Raw genomic sequence first — 14,606 nt, 5'->3', positions numbered from 1 at the left:
CTGATTTTTCAATTACACCACTGAATATATTTGAAAGGAGAATCATCTTCCTAATACTTTGATGTAACAGAGATGCTGAGCACAATACATTTAGGATATTGCAAAGTGTTATTGAGCTGAAACTCTTCCCTCACCAAAATAAATGCTGTAGAAAAGTGACAATAAGAAGTCAATTAGAAAAGGGTTCACTATTGTATCTACTTTAGGAAGAAAGTGATTTTAGCTGCTTACATCTGGTAACCTGTAGAGCTTCATAGTTCTCTGTAAAGTCATGTTTCTACTGAGATGGGAAAACTTCACTTCCACCAGCTTTCTGGGGTTCAAAGATCGATGCCAATACCTTGGAAAACAACAGCAGCATTCAACATAAATCAAATAGCCATCGGTGATCTTCTAACATCAATGCCCTTAGATCACAAGCTTCCAAGTGCATTAATAGCAAACTAAATACAGCCTAGCTGTGTCAGAATGGTAAGATACAAGTTTCTAATCATGCACATGAACCTGGCCTGAGAAAAAAGTTGAATGGTTTTCAAGCATTTAATAAATTGTAGGCAAAGTCACCAAACCAGCTTGTATAACTTTTGAGTCACAGATAAAACCACTTCCTTGTTTCACTCCTCAGCCATATTCAGCTAACCATTCCAGTCCCACTTCCTTCCAAATCTGGCTAAAATAATTTCACTCCAGCAATAAACTCTCCTCCCAAAGCACTTACAAACTTTTTAAAATCTATTTATCCTCATCATCTGTGCAGTTGTCAATCTGCTCAACCATTCCCTAACCTCAACCTTGTGATTAACTCTTTTCCAAGATAGTTGTTTTCCAGGGTGGCATAACTAATCATTGTTCTCTCAATTACAAGACCTAGAGCATATCTGACAAACAACTGAGTTAGACATCTGCTGGCACACCTGCTTGGACCACATCAAGCACCTTAAGACCTTGCTCTCCTCTACCAAAACTACTCATGACTTTGGGATCATCCAGAAAAGCAAAGATAACTCAGTTTCTTTTCTCTTCTGCCAACTGCTTCCACCATACCTATCCCCTCCACTATAACCTGCAAAAATAAGCATGAAGATACATGGAGCGATATGTAACACTAAGAACATCTGCTCAACTGCTCTTGTCATAGCCCTTTTCCTGCTAAGATTCCTCTAAGGTATTTATTACTGCCTGACTCCACCAAGACTGCAGGCCTTAACCAGCATATTTCTCTAGTTCCTCTGCTATCTCTCAGTCTACCCTGTCCGTGAGAAGGTTGGTGTGGGAGAAGTGGGTTCAAATTCATGGGATATTGGCACCAATACTAGGGAAGGAGGGAGCTGTTCCGATGAGACAGTCTTCAACTGAATGATGCTGGGAATACAGACCTAGTGAACTGCATAATTGCAGCTTTAGACAGGGCTTTAAACTAAGTAGAATGGGGTGGAATGGAGCAGGACGAGAGAGAGAAGGTAGAAGTACAAGTGGTGACTACTGAGACAAGGGGCTCGATTTTACCATCAAGTTGTGCCTGTTTTTGAGCATTGGGGAATGAGCTGAGTAAATCAACACCCACTTCCGCGCCAGTCCCCCTTTACCAAGGCCTGAAAACGGCCACGATCGGGACCGCACCCAAAACAGGCATGACAGCCATTTAAATGCATTTGCATACATTTAAATTGTCTTAATGGGCTGCATGCCCAACTTTACTGGCACTTCCCCCTTTACCACCATGTTCGCCTCCTGCCACTCTGCCTGAGATCAGTGAGGGAGAAAGAGGGGGTCGCTGTCACTCTTCCAGAGATCAGTGAGAGGGAAGAGGGGGTCCGCTGCCACCTTACCCAAGATCGGTGAAAGGGGAGAGGGGCCCACAATTGGTCAGGGTGAGGGGAGGGGGTGGGGAAATAAGGGGGTCAGTAATGTTGTGGGCGTGGGGCAATGTCTGTGGGGGCCACTGGGAGTGATGTGGCAAGGCAGAATGCATGGTTGGAGGTGCTGATCAAAGCTGCAGGGCTTTGGGTGCGTTAAGCCCCGCCCACAGGCTTCTGCAGTGCAATTCGGAATTGCTGATATTTTTTCAGGCAGAGTGCGTATGGGGGAGCCTGAGAACAGGTCTTTAAGTCTGCCTAGCACTTAGAATGAAAATGGTAAAATAGGGCCCATGATTACAAGGAAAATAGGTCTGGGAATTGAATATCCAAGGGTACTCAGTATTTCGGAAGGGTAGACAGAAAGGAAAAGGAGACGGTGTAGCTTTGCTAGTGAAGAAAGGGATCTGTTCTCTAATGAGAAACAATATAAGCACTGAAGATCAAAATGTGGAATCAGTCTGGGTAGAAGTAAGAAATAGCAAAGGAAAGAAGTCCTGGATAGGAGTAATCTGTAGGTCCCCAAACAATAGTGCCACAGTGGGGCACAGTATAAACCGAGAAATACTGGGGGCTTGTAAGAAAGGTATGGCAATAATCATGGGTGATTTTTATATGCACATAGACTGGATTAATCAAAAGTGACAGGGTGGCCTTGGGGGAACAGTTCATAGATTCTATTAGAGATTATTTCTTGGGGAAATATGTTGTGGAACCAACCAGAGAGCAGGCTTTTCTGGATTTGTATTGTGTAATGAGCAGGGATTAATTCATGGCCTCATAGTTAAGGATCTTCTAGGAAGATTAATCATGGTATAAGAGAATTCAAAATGCAGTTTGAGGGTGAGAAACAGGAGTCCCATTTTCACATTCTAGGGTTAAAGGTATGAAGATAGACTTGACCCTAGTGAACTGGGCAGGAAGGTTAAAAGGTAGGGCAGTTATTTAAGGAGATATTCATTTTTTCCCAACTAAAATATATTCCGAAGAGGAAGAAAGAATGTAAGAGAAAAAAACATCCACGTCTAAGCAAGGAAGTTGAAGACAACATAAAGACAAAAACTAAGGCATACCATATTGCAAAGGCCAGTAGCAGACTGGAAGATTGGGAAACTTTTAAAGATCAAAGGGTTACTAAAAAATTAATAAAAAGAGCAAAGATAAATTGCATAAGAAAACTAGCATAAAATATAAAAAAGGATAGCAATACTTCTACAAGAAGACAAAAGGGAACAGTGTAGCTAAAGTGGATGTTGGTCCCTTGGAGGATGAGACTGGAGAGTCAATAGTGGGGAACACAGAAATGGCGCCAACACTAAATCAACATTTGGTGTCAGTTTTCAAGATGGAGCACACATCCCAATAATAACAGGTAATGCAGAGGTACTCAACAAGCCATTGGGATTGAAGGCAGACAAGGCCCCAAGCCTGATGACCTACATCCTAGGGTATTAAAGGAAATGGCAGTGGAGATTAGGATCAAATTGGATGCCAAGATTGCAAACAGTAGTTTCCACTTGAGACCACAGTTGGGGAATGGAATGGAATTTGTGGCAAGAGTACAAATTTGAGTTAGAATCAAATGCCAAAATTCAATTTGTTTTCCTTATTACCTACTGTACCTGCATACTGGTTTTCTGTGATTCATGAACAAGGATACCCAGATACCTCAGCACTGAAGCACCCGAAAGTCTCTCTCCAATTAGATGATAAGTTGTCTTCCCACTTTTCTAACTAAAATGGATAACCTCACACTTATCCAAATTCTGCCATATTTTGGCCCACTGCCTTAATCTATTTCTATCTGTTTGTAAATTTATTTCCACATTGCAATTTACTATCCCACCTATTTTAGTGTAATCTGCAAATTTGGCAACAGAACCTTGTATACACATCACTAATAAAAATTATAATAAAGGATCCACTGGTTATAATATTCCAAAAGTCCTTGGATGTGGGAAAGAGCATTATGTTAGTACGTGAAAAAATGCTAATACTCAAAAAGGGATGGAGGCAGAAAGTAGGAAACTATAGACGAGTTAGTTTAACATCTGTTGTTGGGAAATTGTTAGAATCTATTATTAAGGAAGTAAAATCTTTATTACGAAGAAAAGTGGGAAGACAACTTATCATCTAAATGAAAAGAGACTTTCGGGTGCTTTGGTGCAGAGGGATCTGGGTATCCTTGTTCATAAATCACAGAAAACCAGTATGCAGGTACAGTAGGTAATAAGGAAAACAAATTGAATTTTGGCATTTGATTCCAACTCAAATTCGTACTCTTGCCACAACTTCCATTCCATTCCCCAACTACAGTCTCAGATAGAAACTACTGTTGCAATCTTGGCATCCAATTTGATCCTAATTGAGCTTCTAGCCTCATCTCCCATACATCGCGAAGAATTCCAACTTCCACCTCTGTAAAACTCCCTGCCAGTCGCCAGTTTCAGTCCACTTGTTGCTGAGACCCTTTGTCACATTCAGACTCAATTATCCATTTGCTCTCCTGTTGGCCAACCATAAACTTCAGCTCATCCAAAACTACCCTATGATGCATCAAATTCCACTCATCCTGTGTGTTACTGCCTACATATTGTTGGGTTTCGAGTATCTAATACTTCCTAATATCTGTCCTAATGTCTCCCTTTTTGGTTTGGTTATTATTTTCGTCTGAGTGTATTTCTGTAAAGTTTCCTGGAACATTTCTCTACATGAAAGGCACTGTATAAATACAAGTTGTTGTTTTATGATATAAACATTTATAATGAAGGTACAGAAATCTAGCAACAAGCAAGTCAAATGCTGAAATCAAAGAAGCAAAAAGAGTTATTGGTTGGATATCACTTTTAAAATAAAACCTTCAATCTAAATTGCTTGCATTCCAATTGAATTGACTTACCTTAATTTTACTAATTTGGAATAATGCACACCATATTACAAGCATTTTGTATATGACATCTGGTATGTAAATTGCTTTATCATTGATAAAACAAAAACATCTAAAATTAAAACATAAAATGCTGGAAACACAACAACCCATAGGCAATGCAAAAAAAAACATTTTAATCATAAACATTGAGTGTTGTCAAAATTGTCTGTTTTTTGAGTTTCATTCAGTCAATAGCACTCACAGATCTGGATCAGAAGGTTGGCTGTTAAGCCCTATCAAGGAATGAGTGCATTACCTAGGCTGATACTCTATTGCAATATTGAGCGAGTGCTACATTGTCAGAGACGCTATCTTTGAGAGGAAATATTAAAGTTAGGTATGATTGTTGTTCTGGTGATCATTAAAGATCCATTGGTGCCAAAGAAGAGTACCTATCTCAATCACTTAAAGAAAGATTGATCAATTAACCTTTGTATTTAAAAATAGATGGTTTATTCACTTTATATCTGTTCATGGGATTGTTGGTGAGGAATTGATGCAGTTGTTCACATAGCAATTCCTACACTTCAAAAAGTAATTCACTTTCAGATGCTTTGTAGTTAAATGCATTCCTAATTAATAAAACAAAATCAGTGACTTCATATAGACAAATAAGAAGGAACAATCAGCAATATTAATCTTGTCTAACAAATATGCTTAAATGCCACTTAGTTATTCAGTACAATTTAGATTAACAAAAATATCATCCTACCTGCATGTAGCTACAGGCTTTGGAAGAACCACTCCTGCAGTGTAAACTGCCTGAAAGATCCCTTCCAAATTTACCCTTCGTGTAATTTCACGGATCAAAACTGGTGCAACACGTTTTGACCGCAGCTTTTTGTGCACACAAAGAAAATTGATTTCTACCATCTTCTTCTCACTGACAGAAATAATGAGAAAAAATATGCATTTGAAGTATTAGAAAACTAACCATAAAATCTAGCTGCCTTCACCACTCCAATCTTAAATATTCTAATAAAAACCCTCACAAAATTTAAGAAGAATTCAGATCAATACTTGAAACTCCGTAGCATACAAGGCTACAGACAAAGTGTTGGAAAATTGAATCAGAATAAATACATTTTTGTTGGCCAGCACAGACACGATAAGCCGAAGGCCTCTTTTTGTGCTGCAAAGCTCTATGACTCTAATATTGAAGTGGTGGATGTTTGAATGAAGAACCTTCCCCAAAAATGATTGCAAACACATTACTGTCAAATGTTCATGTACCAGTCAGGTGCTTTTGTTAGCTGGGCGAACACTGTCACAAACTGACACTGGTCAGAACGTGACATTAAACTGCATGGAAGCATTCAGAATGTGACAACTGAGCAGATTCCAATGCTGAAAATAGCTGAACAACAACAAAATTGCAGCAGGTTGACATGAGCACCCATGTCAAGTGATCATACACACAAAAATATGGAAAAATAATCATGTTTGGAAATACACCATCTCAGAAGTGGAAAATAATGACCCCAACTCATATGATGCTGTAAATATAAGCACAGTTCAAGAAGATTTCAAGAAAGCAAGTTACTTGATCTCTCAAAACGAAAAAGAATTCAATAAACAAACTTTATAGTTATCATGTTTTTCAATTGTAACAATTAAAGCTTATTTTAAATAAATGCAATAAAATTAAAACTTACATTTCATAAATACGAATATTGGCAGGAATGGCACTGATAAACCCTACTAATTTTCTGTTTGAAGATACACGTACGCCACAATGCCACTGTGGTAACCAGCCTGGAGGACGAAGAGCCCTGCAAGAAAATGCATCTTTTAAATAAACAATCCAAATTAACTTCAAATTAAAATAGAAGTTCCAAATGGCTGCATCAAGTACAAATGTGTACTCACCACTGTAAAAACTGAGGAGAGTAATCAAATCTAAACATATTGTCATCATCTTCCACATAATTTTCATTTAACAATGTGTACAATTCTTTCAGCTGCAAGAAAAAAAAAGTGGGATAAGCTTAATTCAGAAACAGGAAGAGCTATTCATGCTTCATATCAATCACTGAATGTTTGATTATTAAAATTTGTGAAGAAATTTCAGATCCAACAGTTTTATAACACGGGTTCAAAACCATGGGGCAAGTTCAGATTTCACTTAAAGTGAAATTGATAAATATTTTCTATGATGGTAATTAAAATATATAATTGTAATCATGACAAAAAATTGTTCACTACTATAATCCCAAGTCCTGTAGTGAGAGGAGATGCCAAATCAGTTTTAGTGTGGATTATTAGTAATGTTTGAGCTAATATTACAGATGGTCTTATTCCTTTTTCTAAAAATGAGCATGAGAGCTACATTCAACAAGGAACCTTAGTACTGAAAATTACACAATTTCAGGCATGGTACATATAAAACTCCCTTCACTGTCCCAATCTTAAAACTACTGAAAGAAATTCACACTATAGGGTGAATTATTTCATAAGAACATAAGAAATAGGAGCAGGAGTAGGCCAACTAGCCCTTCGAGCCTGCCCCGCCATTCAATAAGATCATGGCTGATCTGTCGTGGCTCAGTTCCACATTCCCGCCCTCTTCCCATAACCCTTAATCCCCGCTATTTACGCAATGACTAGATTTTGCTTATTGAACAAGCGATATACCTGAGCAAAGGAAATTTATTCTTCTTGTTCATGTGTCTCTTAAAGTCCTTGAGACAAAATATATTAGCAACCTTCCCACTAATGAACTCAAACACGAGTGGTAGGTTTATGGAAATAAAATTAACTTTGCAGCCACATTTTCAAACATTTTTATAATATGAACTATATCTCAAACAATCTACAAGAATTGGACTTATTGGTGCAATTGGTCAGATTAGATTCAGAGTAATTTATGACACAGGAGGCGGTGATTTGGCGCACTAAGTCATGCTGGTTTTCTGCAGCGGAAACCAATCAGTTCCATTCCTCCCTGTGTAACCCTGCACATTTATCTTTTCCAAGTGCTCTTCCACTTTTCTTTTGAAATCATTGATTGTTTCTGCTTCTGCTATCCTTGTCAGCAATGAGTTTCACAACATTACCACTATCACAGGTCGCATTAAAATTTGTTAGAATGTAGTACCAAATGAAGTAATTTGAAGGGAATTACTGTCGCAATATACGGAAACACAGCAGCCAATTTTCCTACAAGTTGCATGCACAATGATCAGATAATATTTTAGTTATATTGTCTGAAGGATAAGTTATGGCCAAGGCAAAAATAATTTACTAGTCCTACATTATAATGGCTATGCAGTTTCTTGGAATAATTTACAAAGCCACTTCAGAAAACATGAACACTCCTAAACATAAATGGCAAATCCTGATCCAACTTCACTTCAATATTTTCATGAGTGTTGTATTTCAATTTCCCACATTAATTATCCCAAAGGCTTCCTCAATTTAGTGGTGGGCACATAACTTCTGGGACACAGGGTGTGAATTCTCACATTCATTTCAACAGGACTCTTCCAGGCAGAGAGAAAAGCCTTTCATCTTAACAGTCTGGAATGGATTCAAGTATGTCCCACGTTTTCTCCAAGTCTAGTCCACTACAATATCGAGCCCCATGCCCCTCCTAGCTGATGAAGACTGGAAAAGCAATTACCCACACTGTCTTGTTCTTTCAGTTTGCAACAAGGAAATTGGAGAGGATAATGTACAAACAAGTAAACTAAATTTTAGTTAAAGTAACCATATTCATAAAAAAGAAAACAAACCAACTTGTGTAAGCTTAAAACATTTGAACTACAAACCTCTTCAGAACTGCCCATATCCAGCGTATCCCACATGAAGCCCTGAGGCAAAGAATATGGCTCTTGACGGATATTTTCTTTATCTGGTTCAATAGAACCATGAGTTGTCACAACTTCATCTATAGGGACCAAAACAGAGAACTCTTTCATAAATTCACTGCAAACACAATGCATCAGCAACTTAAATGTGGATGTTAACATAAATCAACTATAATTAAATGGTGTTGCAATGGAGACTGGATAAACAGCAATTTTTTGTGTCAGTCCAAAATATTTTGCAACATAAATTTAGATTTTGGATAATATTTGTAATTCTTGCAGAACCACAAAATCAATTTACTGAAAACTGAAATTATAAATTAAAAATGAATTCACCACTAATAAATAATCTTTTATAGAAAGCATATGGAGCATTTGCACTCTTCCTACAATAAGCTTACAATATTTAAATGTCTCTATTGTAACTTATGTTTTTGAATTTGGTACATGAAGATTTAATCATAAATATGAAATAACTATGTCTGATATAGCTATAAGTGCAAGGGTCGATAAGGCTGGGAAATAAATCAGTCCCTAAAAGCAATACAAAATAGCAGTTAATGAAGAAAATCAAGGTTTAAGCTGCATCAACAGTGCACTGCATTAAATTCGAAGCAAGTTAGTTTGGTCATTCAACTTTTGTTGTTTTACTTCCAAATAAAAACTGCTGACACATTTGAAAAACAAGGAGGAAAACAAAATCTGAATTCAAAATAAAACTACAGTGGTATTCTCAAAGTTAGATGATATCAAACTTCAGTTGACACAGTTAAATATATTGTAGATAGGGCATTGAGGATATGGAGAGTTTATAACACAGATACACCAGAATTATTCCAGGGACAGGGAACTATATTTATTGTTACGTGGAGGAACTTGAAATACTGGAGCTTTTTTGCACTGTTGCACAGAAGACTAAGAAGAGATTTATTCGAAGTTTTTAAAATTATGAAGCGTTTTGATAGCTTGAATAGAGAAAGACCATTTCTTTTAATTCAGTGTCTGGAATGATGGGCCAACAGTTTAAATAGTCACTAAGAAAGTGAGAAAAAGGTTTGGGACAATTTGATTGCTCAATGGGATTACTGAAACATTGAATGAGTTGCTACAGTACATGATTGAGGCAGTGATTATTCTTGCTTTTAAGGGAAAATCAGATGAATATTTAAAAAGGGAAGATACAGGATATGGGGAGAAAACAGCATTCTTCTGGTACTGAAATCCTCCAGAAGAAAAAACAGTTTTAGCAGCCAGAACTTACTTTTCTGTCCTCTAAACTTCTGTAAGTTCAATTATATAATAAGAGTTGAAATTTGATGGAGAGGCAGAATATAGAATCATAGAATCCTTACAGTGCAGTAGGCAGCCATTTAGCCCATTAAACCTGTATCAACAACCCCACCCAGACTCTACCCCTGTAACCCCATGTATTTACCCAGCTAATCCTCCTGACACTAAGGGGCCTTTTAGCATGGTCATTCAACCTAACCCGCACATCTTTGGATTGTGGGAGGAAACCAGAGCACCCAGAGGAAACTCATACAGACACAGGGAGGAAGTACAGATGGCATACAGACTGTCACCCAAGCTGGAACTGAAACTGGGTCCCTGGTGCGGGGTGAGGCAGAAGTGCTAATCACTGTGCCACCGAAGTGCCCCTCCATAAGGAGGTCACAACTGTAAATAGGACTGAAGCATCAGTTCAAGTTAGAAAATTACAGAATCCTCCCTTTGAGTTCCTGAGTGGAAACTGCTCCCTTCACGACAAGAGAAGACTCCTACATTTACTGTAGTCAGTCAGAATATGTGTTAAACGTACTAAGTTTGGGTACCGGTTGGGTGTCCCAGAAGTGGTATCTGTGTTGACTTGCCTCCTCCAGACTCTTGCCAGGCCCTTGGCATGCTGTCAGCAACTCCATGGCTCTTTGTATGTCCTGTAATTTTTGCATTGGAACGGAGGGATTCTAATGAGAAAGAACATCAGTTTTAAAAAAAAGATATTTTAAAAAAAGTCAGCTGCCTTGGGCTATTTTCCTGCATTAATTGTCTGGTAGAAATGCAATTTTTTAATCTAAATAACTGTTCAATCTGCTTATTCTGTCTATATTAACTGAGATATGTATACATTTTCATGCTCTCTGCAAATTTGCAAAAGTTACTTCAATATCTTAATTTAAATCATTACTGAAAATAATATACAACAATGGGGCCAATCTCGAGTAGCACAGAGTCTACTTTGGCCAGATTGTATTCAGATCCACTCCCATACTGACCATCCTCTACTGGCCCAAATAATCTGGCAGGCTATAGAATTCAATTTCAATCTGAATTAGGTGGTTGTAGTCTGAACAGGAACAGAATACTATGATTGCCCCCTGGGATGAAAGGAGAGAGAGACTTTTTTCTGTTCTTGGCCACTATCCAAGAAGCTTTCTATGTTCACTTTTTTCATTAAATTGTACATCCAGACATTAACTGAAATAATGGCCAGGTTTAACTACTTTAGTCACATTGTCTGTAAATTAACTTATGAAAAATGAACACACCAGCAAAGTTGAGAGTTCACTTATCTGTGAAACCACTCTTAACTATGAATTTACCCCATTCAGAAGGGTTTAAGTGAAGGAAAGCGGTAAAACTGAAGGATGGATATGAGTGCCACGTATATAATATGCATATTTCAGCTGCTGATGTCCATACAAAGCAATGCTGATTTTGTGCATTGGGACAGGGGATAACAGAGAATGTTGAGGATGCTCATGGTTATATACAATGGAATTTAGGATTTAATTTGCTCCTGAATAGCTACCATGACAGCAAACCCAGTATTGGAATCTACCAAAATGAGTTTTGAACAAATACATGTTTAAAAAACCAAAAGCATTAAATTTAAGCTTTTAAAAGGAAAATCAGATAAGTATGTAAACCTAGCCTCTCATTGACTGAGCAATGAATTACAATCTCAAAATCATCACAATCATACAGTGCAGAACAGGCCGTTTGGCCCATTGAGTCTGCACCGACATATTAGAAACACCTGAACTCCCACCTAATCCCATCTGCTAGCACTTGGCCTATAGCACTGAACGTTAAGATGCGCCAAGTGCTCATCCAGATATTTTTAAATCTGCACAATTTATCAATGCATATAAAAAATTGAGACAGCAAATAACATTGGTTTAATCACTTCATGTTTGTTTAATGTTTCATTATCTTAAACATACACTCCCCCATCACATGGCTGCAGTATGTACCATCAACAAAGTGCACTAATTTGTGAACTTGGACACTGCCACCTGCCACCCTTCAACTCAAACACCATCCTGATTTGGAACTATACTGCCGTTCTTTCACTGTCACTGGATTAAAAGCCTGGAACTTCCTGCCTAGAAGTGCTGTGGATGTATGTACACTGCACAGACTACAGTGGTTAAAGTAGATGGCTCACCACCTTTTCAAGGGCAATTAGAAACAAACAATAAATGTCGGCACTGCCAATGACACCAACATTCCATGAACGAATGAAAAAGAAAATAAGCATCACTTTATAACAATGACTTTCTTTCTTCATCTGTTCAACTTAATATCTAATAAAGCATTTTGACATTCTGAAATAACACATGTGTTTGAGAATATGCAGAGCTCCTATTTTCTAAAGGGAATGACCATGAGTAAATTCTTTATTCAAGCTTGGCCAAAATTGAGCAAAGTTTGGGATATATTAGGTTTGGAACATTTGCCTGGTTTATACTCAGGAACATCAAGCACTTCAAGATCAGTATTAATTGTTGCAGAAAATGTTTTAAATATTCTACTATTGCTCCTTCCATTCACTACATAATTTTTTCAAATGCAAAGAACTAGTTCCAACGTTATAAAGTAATAAAGAAATAGAATTTATTGGATTAAGTGGCTAATGATATCAAACATTTTATCGGCAAATCCATTTCTATGTGGAACCCTGTAAAGATAATATTTTTATTACATCATCACCTTAAACAACTTCAGCACATCTCTGGTGAAGTGCAAGTTCTATCTCCTCTCAGGCCTACACCTGACTGTGTAATTTTTAAGTGTACAATTCAAATAAATGACATCACTACTCTTCCGGTGGGATTCCAGCTTGTTGGGAGAATCTGCTTCAGTGAAGGAGGAAACTCATGGCAGCAGGCCATGCACAACAGGTTCAGGCTGCAGGACTTAACATTTGCATTTCATGAATTTGGGAAGTAGAATAGATTGCCCCATAACACAACAGAACTGTTAAAGATGAGAAAGCTCATTCAGTCCATTTAGGTTCATACATCCACAGGGAGCCTAACATCTGCCTTCCTCGGATCTAATTGTCTCCTAAATGTTTCAAACAGTTTCGCCTCCAATAAGTCCTTTCAACATGTTCATTCTCTGTGACGAATTTTCAACCCCAATGTTTTAGTTTGAATCAGTGCCTCAATGTCCTACTTGTCAATTTAATACAAATTTGAAATATTATTCTGGATTTAGCATTTCCATTTTCTGAACCATCATATGTACCTCTAAGATTATTTTCCTAATGCGTACTTCCCAGGATTAATAGCTTACATTTCTAGCTTTCTTCATCATTTTGGTCAGCCTTGTTTTTGACATTTTCTGCCTTACTTCCAGCACCCAAGGTCCCCTTTGTGTCTCGAAAACCAGAAATGGATACAACATTCAAAATGTGGTCTGACCATCAACCGTACTTGTCTGCTCCTCAAAAAATTCAATCAAATTAGTCAGACAGAAGCACAAAAATTAAAATTCTACAGTTCAACCTTTCCAGACTAGTGATACAGTTAGAGAGTAAAGCTAAATTAAGTAATGTAAGCAATGAGAATTAAACAGAAATTTTATATTGATATAAAAAGCTGCATTGTGGCTCCACTGTTCTTGACATAATCACGAAGACCAAGGCCCTGACATAAATGCCAACCACTGTGGTGTTCTTCTGGCCTTAGCTTGGGGAGTGGGAATATTCTCTGATGATTGCAAAACATTGAGTAACATTTGCGACTCCTCAGACACTGAAGCAGTCCATGTCCAAATCTCAACACTTTCCAACAAATTAAACATAATTTGTCCATCTAATTTTGTATTTTCCTGCATTATTTCAGGTGCAGGACTGCTTAACAACCATTTATTAACAGGTTGCTTTGCTTGTTACAACCACAAGCTGAACATTTCAAAATTCAAATGATTTTTAGGCATAGATTTTGAATGACAGTAAAAAAAAAGCTTCTTGCTGAAAGAAAAGGAAAGGTGAAAAAATCTCGCACCATCATCTCGCAAGTGATTATATTCAAGATCAAATGGGGGTAAAAATAAACAAGCTTAAGGCTAAATTTAAAAGGAATTGGCCAGGCCCATGGTTACAGTCACACATGTGCATGTGGTATGGCTCAACAGCAGAAACAGAAATGTACACAGTTTTAGCAAAACATCTGTAAATATTACTTTAAATATTGAACAAAAAACAATCACTTAGCATTCCTTGAAGCTTAAAGGGCTTACACCCAAGTCACATTTTGTTGAAGAAATGTATTTTGGATTTGTTACTGAAATGGCACATCTCCTATCCTGCAGAACACAACAACTGGTGTAAAATGGAAGTGATATTTTAAAAGAAACTATACCAAATAGTGCACTGACAGGTGAGAATTGCAAATTAATCCCTAATATTACTTTTGTTTAATGAATTGTATTTGGCTCCAAATTGAATGACATTGGAAAATAATGATTGAAAGTCTAGGCAGCGAGTCCAACTAAAAAGTCAGTACTAAGTTAACAGCAAATCATGTTGTCCGTAGAATGCCTCTACTACTGCATACAGCATTTACACTAACAGTCATCTCACTTACTAGTCAGGAGCAAGCTAGTAGATAAATTACCCAAGTTCTAAGCATTAGTCCACTTGAAGTTTATCAAACGGTACTCCAGTGTAAAACATACCTAAAGCTACTTTTACCAAAGAAATCAAATGTTTGAGTTTTTCGT

General features: G+C 37.5%; 1 protein-coding gene across 1 annotated transcript in view; it reads right to left on the bottom strand.

Annotated features, from left to right (window-relative positions):
• nmt2 (N-myristoyltransferase 2) overlaps positions 1-14,606 on the bottom strand; it is a 42,605-nt gene that overhangs the window by 16,422 nt on the left and 11,577 nt on the right. The window contains exons 3-8 of the mRNA XM_080210509.1: positions 10,414-10,558; positions 8,556-8,674; positions 6,655-6,746; positions 6,441-6,557; positions 5,498-5,668; positions 232-340 (exon numbers count right to left, since the gene is read on the bottom strand). Coding sequence (XP_080066635.1) covers positions 232-340; positions 5,498-5,668; positions 6,441-6,557; positions 6,655-6,746; positions 8,556-8,674; positions 10,414-10,558 — 753 coding nt within the window. The remainder of the gene's footprint in view (positions 1-231; positions 341-5,497; positions 5,669-6,440; positions 6,558-6,654; positions 6,747-8,555; positions 8,675-10,413; positions 10,559-14,606) is intronic.

This window comes from Carcharhinus amblyrhynchos, chromosome 2 (genome assembly GCF_965287045.1).
Source record: "Carcharhinus amblyrhynchos chromosome 2, sCarAmb.v2.hapA, whole genome shotgun sequence".
Classification (NCBI taxonomy): Eukaryota; Metazoa; Chordata; class Chondrichthyes; order Carcharhiniformes; family Carcharhinidae; genus Carcharhinus; species Carcharhinus amblyrhynchos.
The sequence above is the reverse complement of the archived record's forward strand: the minus strand, read 5'-3'. Positions and strand labels throughout refer to the sequence as shown.